Genomic DNA, 22,600 nt, shown 5'->3' with positions numbered 1-22,600 from the left:
AATGAAAATCCTCAGTTCTATCTCCTTAACAACTTTCCAAATGCAGTAAGAACTAAAATCCACTAACAGTTTACTTTTTAATTTGTCAATAACTTTAAGGACAGTAACTAGTTTTGATCAACCACTTATGTCTCTATCATATTTGTTCTCAATGTGGCTAATTTGGGCAAGGTCACATTTGCTTGAACTTGCTAGTTGTCCTGACATTGTTGCAGTTCTATAGTGATGCTAAATAAGAAAATACCGGTTAAAACAAGGTTACAATGTAAGTCAAATTAGGACATAGAGAAAAGGAGGTACATTTCATGCTGATATAGACTACAGCAGTGTTGCTGTTGATACTGTATCTTGTGGTGCATGCAGTTCATTAATGTTAAAGAAAGTAGAATTTAGTAACACAGGTTCAACATGGCAATAAATCTCTTTTACAGAAAGGTCTTTATCTTTGTGGGCTTTCTCTGTACACTTATTTTCAAAAGTCAATATGGCAATGAAAGCTATATCTTAAGAACTGTCAACTGGTTCTTTGAAGTAAGCATCTGTGACAAACAACATTTGATTAAATTCATGAAATTCATTTCTGATTTTCAATTGCACATCTATGGAATTATTTTGGGGTCCAGACATTTAAAGGTAACACTTTAAACCCAAAAAAACCTCTAAGTTTACAAAACAAGTTGCAAGTAAACTATCATAATTCAATCAAAGCAATATTTACCCTTTACTTGGCAGAATATATTTAATGTACAAAAAAATGAGATTTAGGATTTCAGCAATCATATTTTAGAGATTTTAAATTAGCTAAGATACTCACATTTTTGTTGTCATCTCCATACTTTAGGCAAAGTGCACACTGCCTGTTGTCTTCAATATCTGGAGGTGGATCAATATCGGGGCTCTCCTCTTGATTTCTTTCTGAATCTTACAAAGAAAACAAACTCAAGTTATTCCGTATTTCACTTGATTAGTACTGTAATTATCAATCACAAATGCTCCTTTTTAAACATTCCAAAACTTCCATGTGGTAGTAGCTAGTTTTAAACTAACTGATCAAAATGTAGTTGTATTTTGAAAACAATTACTCACAACTCATATTTGCCTGGAGATACCTAGAAATATGTTAGATTAAGTAGGAAACTGATGTTTTAACATAAGCAACCCTGCAGGGATCTCGATAAGTCCAGTTAAATGAATACAGGCTTCTGGATTCTACTCCTGATAACTATTCTAAACTGAACAGTTCTCCAATTTGTAATGAACAAAAACAACATACAAGAAAGGATCAAAGATGTATGCTGGGAAAGTAAGTGAGTGTGTGGAAGGAGTCCTGATGAAGGGTCTTGGCCTGAAACGTCGACTGTACCTCTTCCTAGAGATGCTGCCTGGCCTGCTGCGTTCACCAGCAACTTTGATGGGTGTAGAAAGAGCAGCTGCCAGCTAGCTTCACTGACTCACTAGGCCATGAACTTGCTCAGAACTCCCAGCTCTGCTCGTTGTTGTGACTGAAGTGAGAGAAAATATGTAGAAATACTCTATTCCCACCCAACAGAACAGAGCAAATCAACTTTGTTGATCTTCCATTATTTGGATATTCATAACCTAGACATGACCCTAAGGGCAAACAATTCTATCTACAAAATGCAGGAATGATAGGCATCTATGGATCTGGTCCAATTGTTTCTATGTGGCTTTTCTGTGAAATGTGAAGAGGATGTTATGAGAATGAGAATGCAGAGTGACTTGGACAGGTTGGGTGAGTGGGCAGATGCAGTTTAATGTGGATAAATGTGACGTTATCCACTCTGGTGGCAAGAACAGGAAGGCAGAATACTATCTGAATGGTGTCAAGTTAGGAAAAGGGGAAGTACGATGAGATCTAGGTGTCCTTGTACATCAGTCACTGAAAGTAAGCATGCAAGTACAGCAGGCAGTGAAGAAAGCAAATGGCATACTGGCCTTCATAACAAGGGGAATTGAGTATAGGAGCAAAGAGGTCCTTCTGCAGGTGTACAGGGTGAGACCACACCCGGAGTACTGTGTACAGTTTTGGTCTCCAAATTTGAGGAAGGACATTCTAGCTATTGAGGGAGAGCAGCGTAGGTTCACTAGGTTAATTCTCAGGATGGCGGGAATGTCATGTTTTGAAAGATTGGAGCCACTGGGCTTGTATACACTGGAATTTAGAAGGATGAGAGGGGGTCTGATTGAAACATATAAGATTATTAAGGGATTGGACACGCTAGAGGCAGGAAACATGTTCCCGCTGATGGATGAGTCCAGAACCAGAGACCACAGTTTAAGAATAAGGGGTAGGCCATTTAGAAAGGAGTTAAGGAAAAACTTTTTCACCCAGAGAGCTGTGGATCTATGGAATGCTCTGCCTCAGGAGGCAGTGGAGGCCAATTCTCTGGATTCTTTCAAGAAAGAGTTAGGTAGAGCTCTTAAAGATAGCAGGGTCAAGGGATATGGGGAGAAGGCAGGAAAAGAGTACTGATTGTGGATTGGACAGGCTAGATGCAGGAAGATTGTTCCCGATGTTGGGGAGGTCTAGAACGAGGGGTCACAGTTTGAGGATAGAGGGGAAGCCTTTTAGGACCGAGGTTAGGAAAAACTTCTTCACACAGAGAGTGGTGAATCTGTGGAATTCTCTGCCACAGCAAACTGTTGAGGCCAGTTCATTAGCTATGTTTAAAAGGAAGTTAGATATGGCCCTTGTGGCTACAGGGGTCAGGGGGTATGGAGGGAAGGCTGGGTTCTGAGTTGGATGATCAGCCATGATCATAATAAATGGCGGTGCAGGCTCGAAGGGCCGAATGGCCTACTCCTGCACCTATTTTCTATGTTTCTATATGTTTCTATGATCACAGTGAATGGTGGTGCTGGCTCGAAGGGCTGAATGGCCTACTCCTGCACCTATTTTCTATTGGATTCTTCAAAGAAAATACTCTCATCTGGCATGTGGCTAACAGACAATAAAGAGTTTAAAGCTTACTTGTTCCAGAAGTCAACTTTATAAATTGGAGGACTTATGGATGGAGAAAAAACTTTATTTCTAAAAACGCTGAAAAAAACAAAGGCAACTATTGATGATGCTATATCTATGGATTTTTCACACACACGGGAATTACAATACCAATGTGCCAATTCATGGAACTATTCATCTGTGCTGAATTTTCTGAGCCCTTGGCCATTTGCCTAGATTCATTTCATAGTACTGTGCAATCAAGGAACAGATCACGCAGCCCACCAGGTCTGCACCAATCATTATGCCAATCTAACTAATCCATCTGCCAGTATATGCTTCATATCCTTTTATTTTCTGACTAAGTGTCTCTTAAATATTGCTATCATATCTGCTTTTACCACTTACTGGAAACGTATTCCAGGTACCAATTACTCTATGTGTAAAAAAATGTCTTGTAAAGATTCTTCAAACTTTTCATCTCTCTCCTTTTGTATCTGACATTTCTATCCTTGGAAAGAGACTGACATTTTATATATTTTAATCAGGTGTGTCTCAGAAGCTGACATTTCAAATAAAACAATCAAAGTTTGTCTAATTCTCAAGACAGCCGATATACTTAAATTCACTTGAAGACAAAATGGTTTTAATATTCTGGTCATACCAGCTGTTATTGCAAGCAGTGGTGGAGGCACAGGCACTGGTGAGTCTGGATCTCCTGGTCCTTTTGGCTGTGGTGCAGGTATAATCTTCTTAGTAAGTGCTGGTTGTTCAGTATATGTGCTGTCATCCCTCTCTTGCCACTGGGCATAATTGTGATCAGATGATGGTGGCAGCACAGCATTGGGAAGCATTCCGCTACTGAAATATATTCCATTTTGACAAATGTTAATTTAAAAAATTTGTTGTACTAAACTCAAGAACAGTTTAATCATTTTGACTAGGTCAATGGCCCACCCTTTTACTTTTAATGTACATATAAAAATATAACCATATAACAATTACAGCACAGTAACAGGCCATCTCGGCCCTTCTAGTCTGTGCCTCTTACTCCCTCCTAGTCCCACCGACCTGCACTCGGTCCATAACCCTCCATTCCTTTCCTGTCCATATATCTATCCAATATAACTTTAAACGACAACATCGAATCCGCCTCAACCACTTCTGCTGTAAGCTCATTCCACACAGCTACCACTCTCTGAGTAAAGAAGTTCCCCCTCATGTTACCCCTAAACTTTTGCCCTTTAACTCTCAACTCATGTCCTCTTGTCTGAATCTTCCCCACTCTCAATGGAAAAAGCCTATCCACGTCAACTCTATCAATCCCCCTCATAATTTTAAACACCTCTATCAAGTCCCCTCTCAACCTTCTATGCTCCAAAGAATAGAGACCTAACCTGTTCAACCCTTCTCTGTAACTTAGGTGATGAAACCCAGGCAACATTTTAGTAAACCTCCTCTGTACTCCCTCAATTTTATTGACATATTTCCCACAATTCGGTGACCAGAACTGTACACAATACTCCAAATTGGGCCGTATCAATGCCTTATACAATTTCACAATTACATACCAACTCCTACACTTAATGCTCTGATTAATAAATGCTTTGGGATTGTCCTAAATCTTACTTGCTAATGACTTTAGTTTTAATGCTCCTAATTGTTGAATGAAGTTCTTTCCTACTTCTATGTACTGTTCCAAAGCCCTCCCTCCTATACAAGTCTTTCAACCATTCATTAAACTGCATTATCTTCCCATTTTCATCTTGCTAGCAGGTGGCACCAAGTTAAATCCCAAGATTTCAATCCTGTAGATCCTTCTTTGCAATTTATAGCCTAACTCCTTAAATTTCTTTTACAGGTATTGAATCCTCTTCCTGCCCAGGTTGTTAACATCAATATGTACAATGATTTCTGGCTGTTCACCTTTCCCTTTCAAAATGCATTATATCTACTCCGACACACCCCTGTCTCTGGCACTAGAGAGGGAACATTCACCTTGGAATTGCACTCATTACTGCTTGCTAAACAAAAGAGCCAGTTGTACTGCCACTGATCCTGCTGCCATTTTTGTGTTCCTCTGAAATGCCATTTCAACAGATTATTTGGTAAATATAAATTAATTCCTAATTTTAAGTACAATACAACTCAGAAATAGATGATGCAATCCAATTTATCTGTGCCCATGAATATCTTTTCCCATTACATCCGCCATATCTTGAACTTTTTTTTTGATTCAGATCCACATAGCTGTCAAATTAAAGCACTTCTGTTTGCATCTCTAAGCAGGGGAAGCAAAAATGAGGGGTGGTAATGGAAGCTCAAAATAATCAAAATTTAAATTCTCGTATACATTCTTGCTGGCCCACATTGTGAACAATAGCATCATAATAAAACATCGACACTTCAGTGACAGTACAGTTTCACAGGTTCTGTCCTCAACTCACATAAAACCAGAAACATATTACTTTCTTTTCATACGCTAAAGCCAATAGTACTCACTTTAGGGTGATCTTATTAGGCTCCCAGAACTTGGACTCCTTCACACTAAACCAAGGGAAGAATCGTTCCATTTGCTACATAAGAAGGGAACATAAGTAATTTTAGATTAAAGACTCTCCAAGTATTCAATTAAATACACAACATCAGATTTGTGAAATTATTTTTTCAATTATCACACCTGTGTCAAATTTGACTAGCTGATAGGTTCTTAACAGACCAGGCAAAGAGCTTCTTCACTGAAACTGAGCAAAAGCAAAAATTGCTGCAAAATACTTAGCTGGTTAGGTTAATGTTTGTGAAAAAAATTCACATAATTAGTTTTTAAGTCACTTCTTTTCAAGCACTTTGTAGTCTGAAATACATAAATCACTGGGATTGAGGAGACTGGTGTCAGTTGTAAAAGGCTTCTATCCTTAAGCTTTGACTTGACCAAAACAGGCTATCCGGCCCTTCGAGTCTGTGCTGAAACTTTATTCTGCTAGTCCCAATGACTCGCAGCATCCATAACCCTCCAGACCTCTCCCATCCATGTATCTATCTAATTTATTCTTAAAACTTAAGAGAGAGCCCAAATTTACCACGTCAAATGGCAGCTCGTTCCACACTCCCACCATTCTCTGAGTGAAAAAGTTCCCCCTAAATTTTTCCCCTTTCACCCCTAAAGCCATATCCTCTCGTATTTATCTCTCCTAATCTAAGTGGAAAGCGCCTACTCGCATTTACTCTGTCTATACCCCTCATAATTTTGTAAACCTCCATCAAATCTCCCCTCATTCTTCTACACTCCAAGGAATAAAGTCCTAACCTGTTCAATCTTTCCCTGTAACTCAACTCCTGAAGACCTGGCTACATCCTAGTAAATCTTCTCTGCACAGTTTCAATCTTACTGATATCCTTCCTATAGTTAGGAGACCAGAACTGTACACAACATTCTAAATTTGGCCTCACCAATGTCTTATACAACTTCGCCATAACATCCCAATTCCTATACTCAATACTTTGATTTATGAATGCCAGGATGCCAAAAGCCTTCTTTACAACCCTGTCTACCTGTGATGCCACTTTCCGGGTATTATGTATTTAAACCCCCAGATCCCTTTGTTCCTCCACACTCCCCAGTGCCCTATCATTTACTATGTATGTCCTACCTTGATTTGTCCTTCCAAAATGCAACACCTCACACTTGTCTGCATTAAATTCCATCTGCTATTTTCTAGCCCATTTTTCCAACTGGGCCAGATCCCTCTGCAAGCTTTGAAAGCCTTCCTTGCTGTCCACAGTGCCTCCAATCTTAGTGTCATCAGAAATTTGCCGATCCAATTTTCCACATTTTCATCTAGATCATTTATAAAGACAACAAACAACAATGGTTCCAGCACAGATCCCTGAGGCACACCACTAGTCACAGGCCTCCAGCCTGAGAAGCAATTACCCACTTCTTCTCCTAAACAGCCAATTTCGAATCCATTTTACAACCTCTCCATGGATACCTAGTGTCTGAAGCTTCTGAACTAACCTCCCATGTGGGACCTTGTCAAAGGCCTTATTAAAGAGCATGTAGACAACATCCACAGCCTTTTTCTCATCTACTTTCTTTGTAACCTACAAGATTTGTTAAACACGATCTACCACGCACAAAGCCGTGCTGACTATGCTTAATCAGCCCTTGGTTGTCCAAATACTCGTATATCTGATCTCTCAGAACACCTTTCCAATAATTTACCTACTACTGATGTTAGGCTCACTGGTCTGTAATTGCCTGGTTTACTTTTAGAGCCTTTTTTGAACAACGGAACAACATGAGCCACCCTCTAGTCCTCTGGCACCGCACCGGTGGCTAAGGACATTTTAAATATTTCTGCCAGGGCCCCTGCAATTTCTACACTAGTCTCTCTCAATGTCTTAGGAAATATCCTGTCAAGCCCGGGGGATTTATCTACCTTTATTCACTGTAAGGCAGCAAGCACCTCCTCCTCTTTAATCTCTATATGTTCCATGACACTACTGCTTGTTTCCCTTCCTTCCATATACACTCTGCTAGTTTCCTGAGTAAATACTGAGAAAAAAAAAACTGTTTAAGATCACCCCATCTCCTGAGGCTCCACACATAGACGATCACTCTGATCTTCTACGGGACCAATTTTGTCCCTTACCATCCTTTTACTCTTAATATATTTGTAGAAACCCTTCCGGTTTACCTTCAAATTATCTGCCGTAGCAATCTCATGTCTTCTTTCTGCCTTCCAGATTTCCTTCTTTAGTACTTTCTATATTCTTCAAGTACCTCATTTCTTCCTGGTTGCCTATACCTGCTATACACATTTCTCTTTTTCTTAACCAGATCACCTATATCCCTTGAAAACTAAGGTTCCCTACGCCTGTTAACTTTGCCTTTAATCCTATCAGGAACATACAAATTCTGCACTCTCAGAATTTCGCCTCTGAAGGCCTTCCACTTACTGAACACATCCTTGCCAAAAAACAACTTATCCCAATCCACTCTTCCCAGATCCTTTCTCATCTCCACAAAATTGGCCTTTCTCCAATTTAGAACCTCAACTCAAGGACCAGATCTATCTTTATCCATAATTAACTTGAAACTAATGACATTATAGTCACTGGACCCAAAATGTTCATCAACACATACTTCTCACACCTGATCTGTCTGGTTCCCTAATAGGAGATCAAGTGTTGCATTCTCTCTCGTTGGTACCTCTATATATCGATTTAGAAAACTTTCCTGAGCACATCTGACAAACTCCAAACCATCCAACCCTTTCACAGTGTGGGAGTCCCAGTCAATATGTGGGAAGTTAAAATCCCCTACTATTACAACTTTCTGTTTCTTACATTGATCTGCTATCTCTCTATAGATTTGCTCCTCCAATTCTCTCTGACTATTGGGCGGTCTATAATACAACCCTTTTAGTGTGGTCACACCTTTTCTGTTCCTCAGCTCCACCCATGTGACCTCCAGGCTGTCCTGTCTATGCACAGCTGTGTTATTTTCCTTGACTAGCAATGCCACTCCTCCTCCTTTCATCCCTCCCCCTCTGTCACATCTGAAACAACGGAACCCCGGAACATTAAGCTGCCAGTCCTGCCCGTCCTGCAACCAAGTCTCACTAATAGCAACAATGTTGTAATCCCACGTGCTAATCCACACCCTGAGCTCATCTGCCTTACCTACAATACTCCTAGCATTGAAATAGATGTATTTAACTGCATTATCTTCCTATTTCTAGCCTCAACAGCACGTGGCATGGGTAGCAATCCTGAGATTGCAACCCTGGAGGTCCTGTCCTTCAACTTTGCACCTAACTCCCTAAACTCTCTTTGCAGGACATCCTCCTTCTTCCTACTACGTCATTGGTCCCTACATGGACCACGACATCTGGCTGCTTACCCTCCCTCTTGAGAATACTGAGAACTCGATCCGAGATATCGCGGACCCTGGCACCAGGGAGGCAACATACCACCCGGGATTCTCGATCTCTCCCACAGAGACTCTTAGATATATTTATTATTGATGGGAACGGCCACAGGGGTGCTCTGCTAATTCTGTCTATTCCCTCTCCTGACAGTCACCCAGCGACCTGTCTCCTGACTTTAAGAGGCGACTATCTCCCTGAAACTCCTGTCTGTTTCTGCCTCTGCTTCACGAATGATCTGAAGTTCAACCAGCTCCAGCTCCAGTTCCCTAACTCAGTTTGTCAGGAGCTGCAGCTGGATGCACCTTTCACAGGTGAAGTCATCAGGGACAATTGTGCTCGCCCTGACTTCCCACAAACTGCAACAGTATGTTTAATAAAACTTAACAAAAAACTGGTAAAATGAGCATGTAGGTTTCAAACTTTGAACAATAAATTTAACAAAAAGTGTATAAAATTCTGGAAATAAACACATCTGTATCTGAAAAGGAAAAAGTCAGGACAATATTTTTGCTACCTTCTTTGATAACATTACTTTTGTGTCAAATGATTTACTTCCAAACAAATTTATTCTTCAATTTATACCCCTTGTTTTAGCCATGTCCTCTCTGAGAAAAGGCACCGGCTGTCCATCTATCTATGCCTCTTATCAAGGTAAACACCTCTATCATGTCACCTCTCTTTCTCCATCTTCCAAAGAAATGATCCTAGTTTTCTCAACTTATCCTCATTAAACATATTTTCTGATTCAGGTAGCATCCTGATAAATCTCTGCACCCTCTCTAAAGCTGCCACAGTTCTATAATGAGATGACCTGAACTAAATACAAAAATCCAAATGTGATCTAAATAAAGTTTTATAGTGTATGGAGCTGTATTATTAACTTGCATTTCTTGACTAATGAAAGCCACCACAGAATCTGACTTATTAACAACTCTATCAACTTCTACAGCAATCTGAGCAATATATGGACATGGACCCCAATACCCTTTGCTCCTCTACACCGCTAAAATCTTGTCATTAACCCTGTATTTTGACTTCAACTTCAATGTTTCAAAGCGTTTCACTTCACATTTTTCAGATTGCACTCTTTCTGCCACTACTCAACTCAGCTCTGTATCCTGTCAATAGCCTAGAGTAACTTACCACAGTCTTCTACACTATCCATAACTGCAATGACGATTGTGTTACTTGCAAACTTACTAACCCATCCCTCAGCTCTTCATCCAAATCATTTATAAAAATCACAAAGAGCAGGGGTCCCAGAACAGATAACTGGAGAACACCACTGATCACCAGACTCCAAGCAGAATATACTCCAACTAACGCCACACTCTGTCTTTTGTGGGTAAGCCAATTATGATTCCATGCAGCCCAGTTTCCCTAGATTCCATGCTTCCTGACTTTCCGAATGAGCCTACCACAGGGACCCTTGTCAAACGTCTTACTGAAGTCCACTAACACCATATACACCATTCTACTTTCATCAATTTGTTTTCTCACTTCCTTGAAGTCAATCACACTCTTGAAACACAGCCTATATCTTGCAAAGCCATGCTAACAATCCCTAACACAAGGAATTCTGCAGACGCTGGAAATTCAAGCAAACACACATAAAAGTTGCTGGTGAACGCAGCAGGCCAGGCAGCATCTCTAGGAAGAGGTACAGTCGACGTTTCGGGCCGAGACCCTTCGTTAGGACTAACTGAAGGAAGAGCTAGTAAGAGATTTGAAAGTGGGGGGGGAGGGGGAGATCCAAAACGATAGGAGAAGACAGGAGGGGGAGGGATGGAGCCAAGAGCTGGACAGGTGATAGGCAAAAGGGGATACGAGAGGATCATGGGACAGGAGGTCCGGGAAGAAAGACAGGGGGGGGTAACCGGAGGATGGGCAAGGGGTATAGTCAGAGGGACAGAGGGAGAAAAAGGAGAGAGAGAGAAAGAATCTGTGTATAAAAATAAATAACGGATGGGGTACGGGGGGAAGTGGGTCACTAGCGGAAGTTAGAGAAGTCAATATTCATGCCATCAGGTTGGAGGCTACCCAGATGGAATATAAGGTGTTGTTCCTACAACCTGAGTGTGGCTTCATCTTAACAGTAGAGGAGGCCGTGGATAGACATGTCAGAATGGGAATGGGATGTGGAATTAAAATGTGTGGCCACTGGGAGATCCTGCTTTCTCTGGCGGACAGAGCATAGGTGTTCAGCGAAACGATCTCCCAGTCTACGTCGGGTCTCGCCAATATATAAAAGGCCACATCAGGAGCACCGGACGCAGTATATTACCCCAGCCGACTCACAGGTGAAGTGATACCTCACCTGAAAGGACTGTCTGGGGCCCTGAATGGTAGTGAGGGAGGAAGTGTAAGGGCATGTGTAGCACTTGTTCCGCTTACAACGATTAGTGCCAGAAGGGAGATGGGTGGGGAGGGATGGGGGGTACAAATGGACAAGGGAGTCACGTAGGGAGCGATCCCTGTGGAAAGCAGAGAGAGGGGGAGAGGGAAAGATGTGCTTAGTGGTGGGATCCCGCTGGAGGTGGGGGAAGTTATGGAGAATTATATGTTAAATCCGGAGGCTGGTGGGGTGGTAGGTGAGGACAAGGGGAACCCTATTCCTAGTGGGGTGGCGGGAGGATGGAGTGAGAGCAGATATGCATGAAATAGGGGAGATGCATTTGAGAGCAGAGTTGATCGTGGAGGAAGGGAAGCCCCTTTCTTTAAAAAATGAAGACATCTCCCTCGTCTTGGAATGAAAAGCCTCATCCTGAGAGCAGATGCCGTGGAGACGGAGGAATTGTGAGAAGGGGATGGCATTTTTGCAAGAGGCAGGGTGAGAAGAGGAATAGTCCAGATAGCTGTGAGAGTCAGAAGGCTTATAGTAGACATCAGTAGATAAGCTGTCTCCAGAGATAGAGACAGAAAGATCTAGAAGGGGGAGGGAGCTGTAAAATTGAGGGCAGGGTGAAAGTTCGAGGCTAAGTTAATGAAGTCAACGAGCTCAGTATGCGTGCAGGAAGCAGCGCTAATGCAGTCGTCGATGTAGCGAAGGAAAAGTGGGGGACAGATACCAGAATAGGTTTGGAACATAGATTGTTCCACAAAGCCAACAAACGGGCAGGCATAGCTAGGACCCATACAGGTGCCCATGGCTACACCTTTAGTTTGGAGGAAGTGGGAGGAGACGAAGGAGAAATTATTAAGAGTAAGGACTAATTCCGCTAGACAGAGCAGAGTGGTGGTAGAGGGCATTGGTTAGGTCTGGAATCCATAAAGAAGCAGAGAGCTTTGAGACCTTCCTGATGGGCAATGGAAGTATATTCGGAGAAGGAAGTCCTGAGAATCGGAGCGGGAGTGTGGCGGAAGCCATTTTGAATTTTTTTGTTTTTTTTCATCGGAGTTCAGAGAGGCGGGACTGCCCAGGCAGTGAAGTGCAGTAGAGTTAAAAGGTCAGAAATCCTGATTCAGGTTTAATTCAGACAAGGAAGGCTGAGAATTGGAGCAGGAGTGCGGCAGAGGCCATTTTCAAATTTTCAGTTATTTTCATCGGAGTTCAGAGCGGCGGGACTGTGCAGGTGTGTGATGTCAGGAGTAAAGCGTGGAAGATTTAAAAGGAACACAACCTTATACAGTGGGCAGCGTTGTTTGCAGGCTGCGGAGTGAGCCGGGAGCACAGTGAAGAAACAGGCGAGGCAAAGTAGGTTTGGTATTTATTTTTTGTTGTTATTTGAAGAGAAGGGGAAGTATGAGTGTGAGGACAGCTTGTTGTTCTCAGTGCCGATGTGGGAGGTCCTGGAGTCTCCCAGCCTCCCGGACATCCACTTCTGCCCCAGGTGCGTCGAGATGCAGCTCCCAAGGGACCGTGTTAGAGAAGTGAAGCTGCAGCTCGATGATCTTCATCTTGTCAGGGAGAGTGAGGAGTTGATAGAGAGGAGTTACAGGCAGGTGGTCACACTGGGGCCACAGGAGGCAGACAAGTGGGTCACGGTTAGGAGGGGGAATAGGAAGAATCAGGTAATAGAAAGTACCCCTGTGGCTGTGGCCCTTGACAATAAGTACTCCTGTTTGAGTACTGTTGGGGGGGACAGCTTACCTGGGGGAAGCGACAGTGGCCGTGCCTCCAGCACAGAGCCCAGCCCTGTAGCTCAGAAGGGTAAGGAAAGGAAGAGGAGGGCAGTAGTAATAGGGGACTCGATAGTAAGGGGGTCAGATAGACAATTCTGTGGACGCAGTCCGACGACCCAGATGGTAGTTTGCCTTCCTGGTGCCCGGGTCCGTGATGTTTCTGATCGCGTCCAAGATATCCTGAAGTGGGAGGGAGAAGAGCCAGAGGTTGTGGTACATATTGGTACCAATGACATAGGTGGGAAAAGGGGAGAGGTCCTGAAAGGAGAATATAGGGAGTTAGGAAGGGAGTTCAGAAAAAGGACCGCAAAGGTAGTAATCTCGGGATTACTGCCTGTACAACGCAACAGTGAGTACAGGAATATAGTGAGGTAGAGGATAAATGCGTGGCTGAGGGATTAGAGCAGGGGACAGGGATTCAAGTTTTTGGATCATTGGGACCTCTTTTGGCGCAGGGGTGACCTGTACAAAAAGGACGGGTTACACTTGAGTCCTAGGGGGACCAATATCTTGATGGGGAGATTTGCGAAGGCTACTGGGGAGACATTAAACTAGAATGGTTGGGGGGTGGGAATCAAATTGAAGAGACTACGAGAGAGGAGGTTAGTTCACAAATAGGGAAAGCTAGTAGACACTGTGTGAGGGAGGATAGGCAGGGGATAGAGATCGGGAGCAATCAGACCGAAGATGTAGGGGAGAAGGAAGAAAAAGATAACGAAGTTGTTTGCTTCATTAAGGATAAACAGAGTAAGAGGTGGAGAGTTTCTTAAAGGCGAGGAGCATTGTAAGAAAGGTGGATGAGCTTAGAGCAAGGATTAATGCCTGGAAATAGGATGCTGTAGCTATTAGCTCTGGCAGGATAGATTATTGGATACGTCTAGGGAGGCTATTTGGGTGGAATTGAGGAATGGGAAAGGTGTAGTGAAGCTTATAGGGGTGTATTATAGACCATCTAATGGGGACAGAGAATTGGAGGAGCAAATTTGTAAGGAGATAGCAGATATTTGTAGTAAGCACAAGGTTGTGATTGTGGGAGATTTTAATTTTCCACACATAGACAGGGAAGCCCACTCTGTAAAAGGGCTAGATGGTTTGGAGTTTGTCAAAAGTGTGCAAGATAGTTTTTTAGAGCAATACATAGGGGAACCAACTAGAGAAGGGGCAGTGTTGGATCTCCTGTTAGGGAATGAGGTAGGGCAGGTGACTGCGCTATGTGTTGGGAAGCACTTCGGGTCCAGTGACCACAATACCATTAGTTTCAATATAATTATGGAGAAGGATAGGACTGGACCCAGGGTTGAGATTTTTGATTGGAGAAAGCTTAACCTTGAGGAAATGCGAAAGGATTTAGAAAAAGTGGATTAGGACAATTTGTTTTACGGGAAGGATGTAATAGAGAAATGGAGGTCATTTAAAGGTGAAATTTTGAGGGTACAGGATCTTTATTTTCCTGTTAGGTTGAAAGGAAAGGTTAAAAGTTTGAGAGAGCCATGGTTTTCAAGGGATATTTTGGTTCGCAAAAAGAGTGGGATCTACAATAAATATAGGCAGCTTGGAGTTAATGAGGTGCTCGAGGAATATAAAGAATGTAAAAAGAATCTTAAGAAAGAAATTAGAAAAGCTAAAAGAAGATACGAGGCAGCTTTAGCAAGTAAGATCCAAAGGGTTTCTACAGTTATGTTAATAACAAAAGGATAGTGAGGGATAAGATTGGTCCCTTAGAGAATCAGAGTGGACAGCTATGTGCGGAGCCAAAAGAAATGGAGATTTTGAATAATTTTTTTCCTTCGGTATTCACTAAGGAGAAGGATATTCAATTGTGTAAGGAAAAGGAAACAAGAAAGGTAGTTATGGAAAGTATTACGATTAAACAAGAGGAAGTACTGGCGCTTTTAAGGAATATAAAAGTGGATAAATCTCCAGGTCTGGACAAGATATTCCCTAGGACCTTGAGGGAAGGAAATAGCAGGGGCTCTGACAGAAATATTTCAAATGTCATTAGAAACAGGGATGGTGGCGGACGATTGGCGTATTGCTCATGTGGTTCCATTGTTTAAAACGGGTTCTAAGAGTAAACCTAGCAATTATCAGCCAGTGAGTTTGACGTCAGTGGTAGGTAAATTGATGGGAAGTATTCTTAGCGATGGTATATATAATTATCTGAATAGACAGGGCCTGATTAGGAACAGTGAACATGGACTTGTGCGTGGAAGGTCATGTTTGACAAATCTTATTGAATTTTTTGATGAGGTTACTACAAAAGCTGACGATGGTAAGGCGATGGATATTGTCTATATGGACTTCAATAAGGCCTTTGACAAGGTTTCACATGGAAGGTTAGTTAGGAAGGTTCAAACGTTACGCATTACTATTGAAGTAGTAAAATGGATTCAGCAGTGGCTGGATGGGAGACACCAAAGAGTAGTGGTGGATAACTGTGTGTCAGATTGGAGGACGGTGTCTAGCAGTATGTCTCAGGGATCTGTACTGGGTCCAATTTTGTTTGTATATATATATTAATGATCTGGATGATGGGGTGGTAAATTGGATTAGTAAGTATGCAGATGCTAGTAGATGCTAGGTGGAGTTGTGGATAATGAAGTAGGTTTTCAAAGTTTGCAGAGAGATTTAGGCCAGTTAGAAGAGTAGGATGAAAAATGGCAGATGGAGTTTCATGCAGATTAATGTGAGGTGCTACATTTTGGTAGGACTAATCAAAATACATGGTAAATGGTAGGGCATTGAAGAATGCAGTAGAACAGAGGGATCTAGGAATAATGGTGCATAGTTCCCTGAAGGTGGAATCTCACTTGGATAGGGTGGGGAAGGAAGTTTTTGGTATGCTGGCCTTTATAAATCAGAGCATTGAGTACAGGAGTTGGCATGTAATGTTGAAATTGTATAAGGCATTGGTGAGGCCAAATTTGGAGCATTGTGTACAGTTCTGGTTACCGAATTATAGAAAAGATGTCAATAAAATTGAGAGAGTACAGAGGAGATTTACTAAAATGTTGCCTGAGTTTCATCTCATAAGTTACAGAGAAAGGTTGAACAAGTTGGGTCTTTATTCTTTGGAACGTAGAAGGTTGAGGGGGGACTTGATAGAGGTATTTAAAATTATAAGGGGGATAGAAAGAGTTGACATGGATAGGTTTTTACCATTGAGAGTGGGGGAGATTCAAACAAGAGGACATGAGTTGAGAGTTAAAGGGCAAAAGTTTAGGGGTAACATGAGGGGGAATTTCTTTACCTAGAGAGTGGTAGCTGTGTGGAACGAGCTTCCAGCAGAAGTGGTTGAGGCAGGTTCAATGTTGTCGTTTAAAGTTAAATTGAATAGATATATGGACAGGAAAAGAATGGAGGTTTATGGGCTGAGTGCTGGTCAGTGGGACTAGGTGAGAGTAAAAGTTCGGCAGGGACTAGAAAGGCAATCCCTACCTGATTGTCAATGCTTCTCCAAATGCACATAAAACATATTTCTAAGAATCCTCTCCAAGTTTACCCATCAATAATGATAGTTTCACTGGTCTAGTAACTCCTAGGATTACCCCTATTATCTTTCTTGCTGCTTGCATTTACCCTATCTCTACCTTCCATAACTTTGTGAACCTTATCAAATCTCCCCTCCTTCTCTTAGGCTCTTGAGAATAAAGTCGTAAAACCTATTCAACCTTTTTCTCTAACTCAAGTTCTCGATTCTTGATCACATTCTTGTAAATTTTCTCCATACTCTTTCAATCTTATTGATAACTTTCCTGTAGGTCTAGATAGTGCCAGCTGACATCTTCTGGACACCTCATGAAAATGTCTTTTTTACATCTGTTTTTCACCTTAAATGCATCTTAGGACTGTTAGAGCCTGTCACTTACAGTTCGGAGATTGAGTGATTCATCGCTTTGCTGTCCCTGAGAAAATTTCGGGAGGCAAGCAGGTACTTGGCCAGCTACGATGTGGAGAAATTTAAGACACGGAAAACCAATCGATGTTCAACTCCATTCATCAGTTAAAGCATCCATTAATCCATTAAAGTGCTGAAGAAAACTGAGACCAAGGTGAATGCTAAAGGCCAGTGAGAGATTAGTGCTAACTGCCTGCCTTTCAATCTCAGTCAGAGGAGTCTGTGAACAGCCAATTGCTATATGGCTCACTGTGACAGATGGGCAGGCATCTCTGCCTCATATGGTGTCCCGCTTTTCTGATGATGTTGGAGGATGTTACCATGTTTACAGATTGTGCTATTGCGTTTACAGACTCTGGACTTATTCAGATGTATGGTTTTTACACTATGCGTTTTTCCCTTTTGCTGGACAAGGACATGGGGGTTTGGGATTGCTGGCCAGTTTGCTGTTCTTTTTGTGCAGGGGATGGTTGATGTTTCTCCACTTTCATGTTTTGTTTCAGGGTAACTGGAGAAGATGAATGTCAGAGGTGCATATTTATAATACTTTTATAATAAATAAACCTTTGACTAGAACTATGCACAATACTCCAGATTAGGCCTCATCATTATCTCAGACAACCTGAATATAACATTCCAACTTCAAACTCAATATGTTGATTTGTTAAGTCCAATGTACCTAAAGCTCTCTTTAAGACTCTAACTACCAAGGGATTATTGATCTGTATTCCCATATCCCTCTGTTCTCAGCTCCCCAGTGGGACAAACCTAGCCCGAAACCCATGCAAGTATAACAACAATGTACTTCCAAGACAATATAATATATAACTTGGAAGGCAGTGTGAATAACTGCAAACCCTTTTTCAGATAGTACAAACTATAGCCATTGCTGATCTTTAGTGAAAAGAATCAACGTTCAATATTGTTGATGAGGTATCAATCAAATTCACTCATACTACTTTGTCCAGAAGGGTGACACATCATTGAGTTACACTCATCTAAGCTTCTCAACCAATCTTCACAGGTTCTTGCTAATAATCGGCATCTATAAGAGGAAGAGGAAGGGTAAGGACAGACCCTTAGGAAAGAAAATGTTGACAGTAAATACAATTGCTAAAAACCAGTGGTAGAGATGGAAACCTAACAGAAAAACTTGAGCCTTGAGAAAGAAAATTATATTTCAGGAACATTACATTTTTTCCTCCAAGCTCCAATTTAAGGGGCAAAGAACGGCAGGTGGAGCGGGGAAGGCATGGATGAAGGTGGGATGAGTAAGGGAACTTATTTCTGAGAGGCCGAAGACAATACATTTCAAAGCAGATGAACTTAGAGTGTGGATGAGCACTTGGAGCTAAGATGGGTGGAAGTTAGGAACAGGAAAGGGTCAATACTGGGTGTTTTTTACAGACCATCCAATAGTAACAAGGACATCGAGGAGCAGACAGGGAAACAGATTCTGGAAAGGTATAATAACAACAGGGTTGTTGTGGTGGGAGATTTTAATTTCCTAAATATCAAATGGCATCTCCCTAGAGTGAAGTGTTTAGATGGGGTGGAGTTTGTTAGGTGTGTTCAGGAAGGTTTCCTGACACAATATGTAGATAAATCTACAAGATGAGAGGCTGTACTTGATCTGTTATTGGGAAAAGAACCTGGTCAGGTATCAGGTCTCCCAGTGGGACAGCATTTTGGAGATAGTGATCACAATTCTATCTCCTTTACCATAGCATTGGAGAGCAATAGGAACAGACAAGTTAGGGAAATGTTTAATTGGAGCAAGGGAAAATAGGAAGCTATCAGGCAGGAATTTGGAAGCATAAATTGGGAACAGATGTTCTCAGGGAAATGTACGGAAGACATGTGGCAAATGTTCAGGAGATATTTTCCTGGTGTTCTGCATAGGTAAATGAGACAGGGAAAGGATGGTAGGGTACAGGAACTGTGGTGTACAAAGGCTGTAATAAATCTAGTCAAGAAGAAGAGCTTACAAAAGGTTCAAAAATCTAGGTTATGATAGAGATCGAGAAGTTCATAAGGCTAGCAGGAAAGAGCTTAAGAATGAAATTAGGAGAGCCAGAAAGGGCCATGAGAATTCCTTGGCGAGCAGGATTAAGGAAAACCCCAAGGCATTCTACAAGTATGTGAAGAGCAAGAGGATAAGATGTGAGAGAATAGGACCAATTAAGTGTGACAGTGAAAAAGTGTTTACAGATCCAGAGGAGATAGCAGAGGTACTTAATGAATACTTTGCTTCAGTATTCACTAAGGAAAAGGATCTTGGAGATTGTGAGGATGACACAGCAGACTAAAAATCTTGAGCATATAAATATAAGAAAGAGGATGTGCTGGAGCTTTTGGAAAGCATCAAATTGGATGTACCCCAGGCTACTGTGGGAGGTGAGGGAGGAGATTGCTGAGCCTCTGGCAATGATCTTTGCATCATCAATGGAGATGGGAGAGGTTCCAGCAGATTGGAGGGTTGTGAATGTTGCTCTCTCATTCAAGGAAGTGAGTAGAGATAGCCCAGGAAATTATAGACCAGTGAGTCTTACTTCAGTGGTTGGTAAGATGATGGAAAAGATCATGAGAGGGCAGGATTTATGAACATTTGGAGAGGCATAATATAATTTGGAATAGTCAGCATGGCTTTGTCAAAGGCCTGATTGAATTTTTTGAGGATGTGACTAACACATTGATGAAGGTAGAGCAGTAGATGTAGTGTATATGGATTTCAGCAAGGCATTTGATAAGGTATACAAGGCTTATTGAGAAAGTAAGGAGGCATGGGATTCATGGGGACAATGCTTTCTGGCTCCAGAACTGCCTTGCCCACAGAAGGCAAAGAGTGGTTCTAGATGGGTCATATTCTGCATGGAGGTCAGTGACCAGTGGTGTGCCTCAGGGATCTGTTCTGGGACCCCCTACTCTTCAAGATTTTTATAAGTGACCTGGATGAGGAAGTGGAGGGATGGGTTAGTAAATTTGCTGATGACACAGAGGTTGGGGGTGCTGTGGATAGTGTGGAGGGCTTTCAGCAGGACATCAATAGATCGCAAAACTGGCAGAGAAGTGGCAACTCAGGTAAATGTGAGGTGGTTCACTTTGGTAGGTCAAATATGATGGCAGAATACAGCATTAATGGTAAGACTCTTGGCAGAGTGGAGGATCTTGGGATTTGAGTCCACAGCACACTCAAAGCTGCTGTGCAGATTGACTCTCATCAACCGTGGGATTGAGTTTAAGAGCCGAGAGGTAATGTTACAGCTATATAGGTCTCTGGTCAGAATCCACTTGGAGTACTATGCTCAGTTCTGATCACCTCACTACAGGAAGGATGTGGAAACTATAGAAAGGGTGCAAATAAGATTTACGAGGATGTTGCCTGGATTGGGGAGCATGCCTTATGAGAATAGGCTGAGTGAACTTGGTCTTTTCTCCTAGAATGACAGAGGACAAGAGGTGACCTGTTAGAGGTATACAAGATAATAAGAGGCATTGATCGTGTGGATAGTCAGGGGCTTTTTCCCAGAGCTGAAATGGCTAGCACAAGAGGGCATAGTTTTAAGGTGCTTGGAAGTAGTTACGGAGGAGATGTCAGGGTTAAGTTTTTTATGCAGAGTGTGGTGAGTGTGTGGATGGGCTGCCGGCAATGGTTTGAAGGCAGATACGATAAGAGACTCCTGGATAGGTACATGGAGCTTATAAAAATAGAGGGTTATGGGTAACTCTAGATAATTTCTAAAGTAAGTACATGTTTGGCACAGTATTGTGGGCAGAAAGGGCTGTATTGTGCTGTAGGTTTTCCACATTTCCTTGAAACAGGACACAAAGATAAAAAGAGCCCATCTCAACATAAACAATTTTACAACTTAAAAGTATACAAATGGATCTCAGGAACTGAATAATTTCAAAATACTACTGAAATATTCTGACCAGGAGAATCAGGACTAAGATGGAATATTCAATCACTCAGCAAGAGAAAAAAACACAAGTTGCGATGATTAATCTTTGAGGTGTGTTGGTGGTTGCTTGGGGACAGAAATGTTTTCAGCATGATTGTATCTTATTGTTTTAAAACTGCAATACACTCCTCCACTGATAGGCATAACTAAAGCCCAGATAAATTGCTCTTTTCTTCTTACCCGTATAAAGAAAGCCTTAACCATGCTATTGGCTTTTTTGTTTTCAGGTTGCCCTCCATCACAGTTCATTGCTGTTTGGATGATCTTCACAATGTCATCACTGAACTGTAGCTGAACATAACAATAGCAAATAATCAAGAATTAAAGTATTTGCCAACAGCTAGTTAATGTTAATTATAGAGGAATTTGACCGTGATGATACCATATAATATAAAACGTGGGGCATGTCTTAAGACTTCCCTCATGGACTACTAATTACTTGAAATATATTTCTAATTTCTAGAGAGGCAAATTAATGAGAACCTTACCACTGAATGGTATCTCTCCTGATCCATTTTCCTCTTTACACCTTCCAGATCAAGAGGTTGTTCATCTTGTTGGTTTACTTCTGTAAGAACTGGAGGATCAGGGCCTTCTGGTGAGCTCCTAGCAAGGACCACTTCTTCAGTCTCAGGATTTAAGTCAGGTGGTTTAGCTGCCTGATAAAATTACACAAAATGGAACTTAGGTGTAATATGCCTGCTAGCCTCTTCAATTTCTGCACTATGAAAGCTTCAAAACACATGCGCACTTTAGGTCACATAGCTATAGGAAGGACATCATTTATCCACAAGGGTACAGATGTTTTACAAAAATTTACCAGCACAAGAAGGCCTGAGTTATAAGAAGAGATAAGCAACACTCACAACACACTGGAGGAACTCAGCAGGTCAGGCAGCATCCGTGGAAAAGATCAGTCAGGTTCCGGCCCGAAACATCGACCGCTCTGTTCCACAGATGCCGCCCAACCTGCTGAGCTCCTCCAGCGTGTTGTGAGGGTTGCTTTGACCCCAGCATCTGCAGAGTATTTTGTTTATAAGAAGAGATAAGATTGGCCTAGAGAAGAGGAGATTGCACAGTTTATAATGTGACGAAAAACCAAATTATCAGAAGATTGATGCTGATGAGAAAGATAAGAGAGACAAATGGAGAAGCCTTCAAAATGTTAATGAGAGAGGAGAGAGATTAACGAAAAGAAACACAATTAAGAGTATTGACAGACCGGTTGCTTTGAACCTGAACTGTTTGAAGTTTGATGGACAGGCGATACCTCAGCTGGGGGATAAAAGGAACAGGTTCGCTAAGGCACGACAGGCACCACGAGATCACGAGATAACGAGACCCTGGAAAAGCGGTATGCCCCCACAAGTTGGTGAGAGTTGGAGGTCTGGTCGCGGGACCGACCATAGACGCACAGGGTGAAAAGGGTATGACCGGTGGGAACCCGGTGTGTGTGTCCGCCCTTGCCTGGGTGCCGGGTTCACCGTGGAAGAACGGTCGTAGCCAGAGCGGAGGGGTCACAGTCAGTGACCATAGAAGACATAAAAGAGTCCGCCTGAAAGCTAACTGCGAAGAACAAAGGTCTGTTTGAATCAGAATTTGCATATTCGTTCTCTCTCTCTCCAACGGCACAACAGCCATTACTGCAAACTGTACTCAGCTGAACTGAACTCTGCGTCACTTGAGACTGATCATTTTAACCCTAGACTGCGATAGAGCT

At 42.1% G+C, this 22,600-nt stretch overlaps 1 protein-coding gene across 1 annotated transcript in view; it reads right to left on the bottom strand.

The window, feature by feature from the left end:
* Positions 1–22,600, bottom strand: part of LOC134341089 (histone-lysine N-methyltransferase 2A-like) — a 272,129-nt gene that overhangs the window by 77,025 nt on the left and 172,504 nt on the right. The window contains exons 16-20 of the mRNA XM_063038841.1: positions 21,369–21,539; positions 21,061–21,171; positions 5,465–5,538; positions 3,627–3,823; positions 815–921 (exon numbers count right to left, since the gene is read on the bottom strand). Of these exons, the coding sequence (XP_062894911.1) occupies positions 815–921; positions 3,627–3,823; positions 5,465–5,538; positions 21,061–21,171; positions 21,369–21,539 (660 nt within the window). The remainder of the gene's footprint in view (positions 1–814; positions 922–3,626; positions 3,824–5,464; positions 5,539–21,060; positions 21,172–21,368; positions 21,540–22,600) is intronic.

The sequence above is a fragment of the Mobula hypostoma genome, chromosome Y, assembly GCF_963921235.1.
Source record: "Mobula hypostoma chromosome Y, sMobHyp1.1, whole genome shotgun sequence".
Taxonomy (NCBI): Eukaryota; Metazoa; Chordata; class Chondrichthyes; order Myliobatiformes; family Myliobatidae; genus Mobula; species Mobula hypostoma.
Note: the sequence above shows the minus strand (reverse complement) of the source record. Positions and strands in the feature narration are given on the sequence as shown.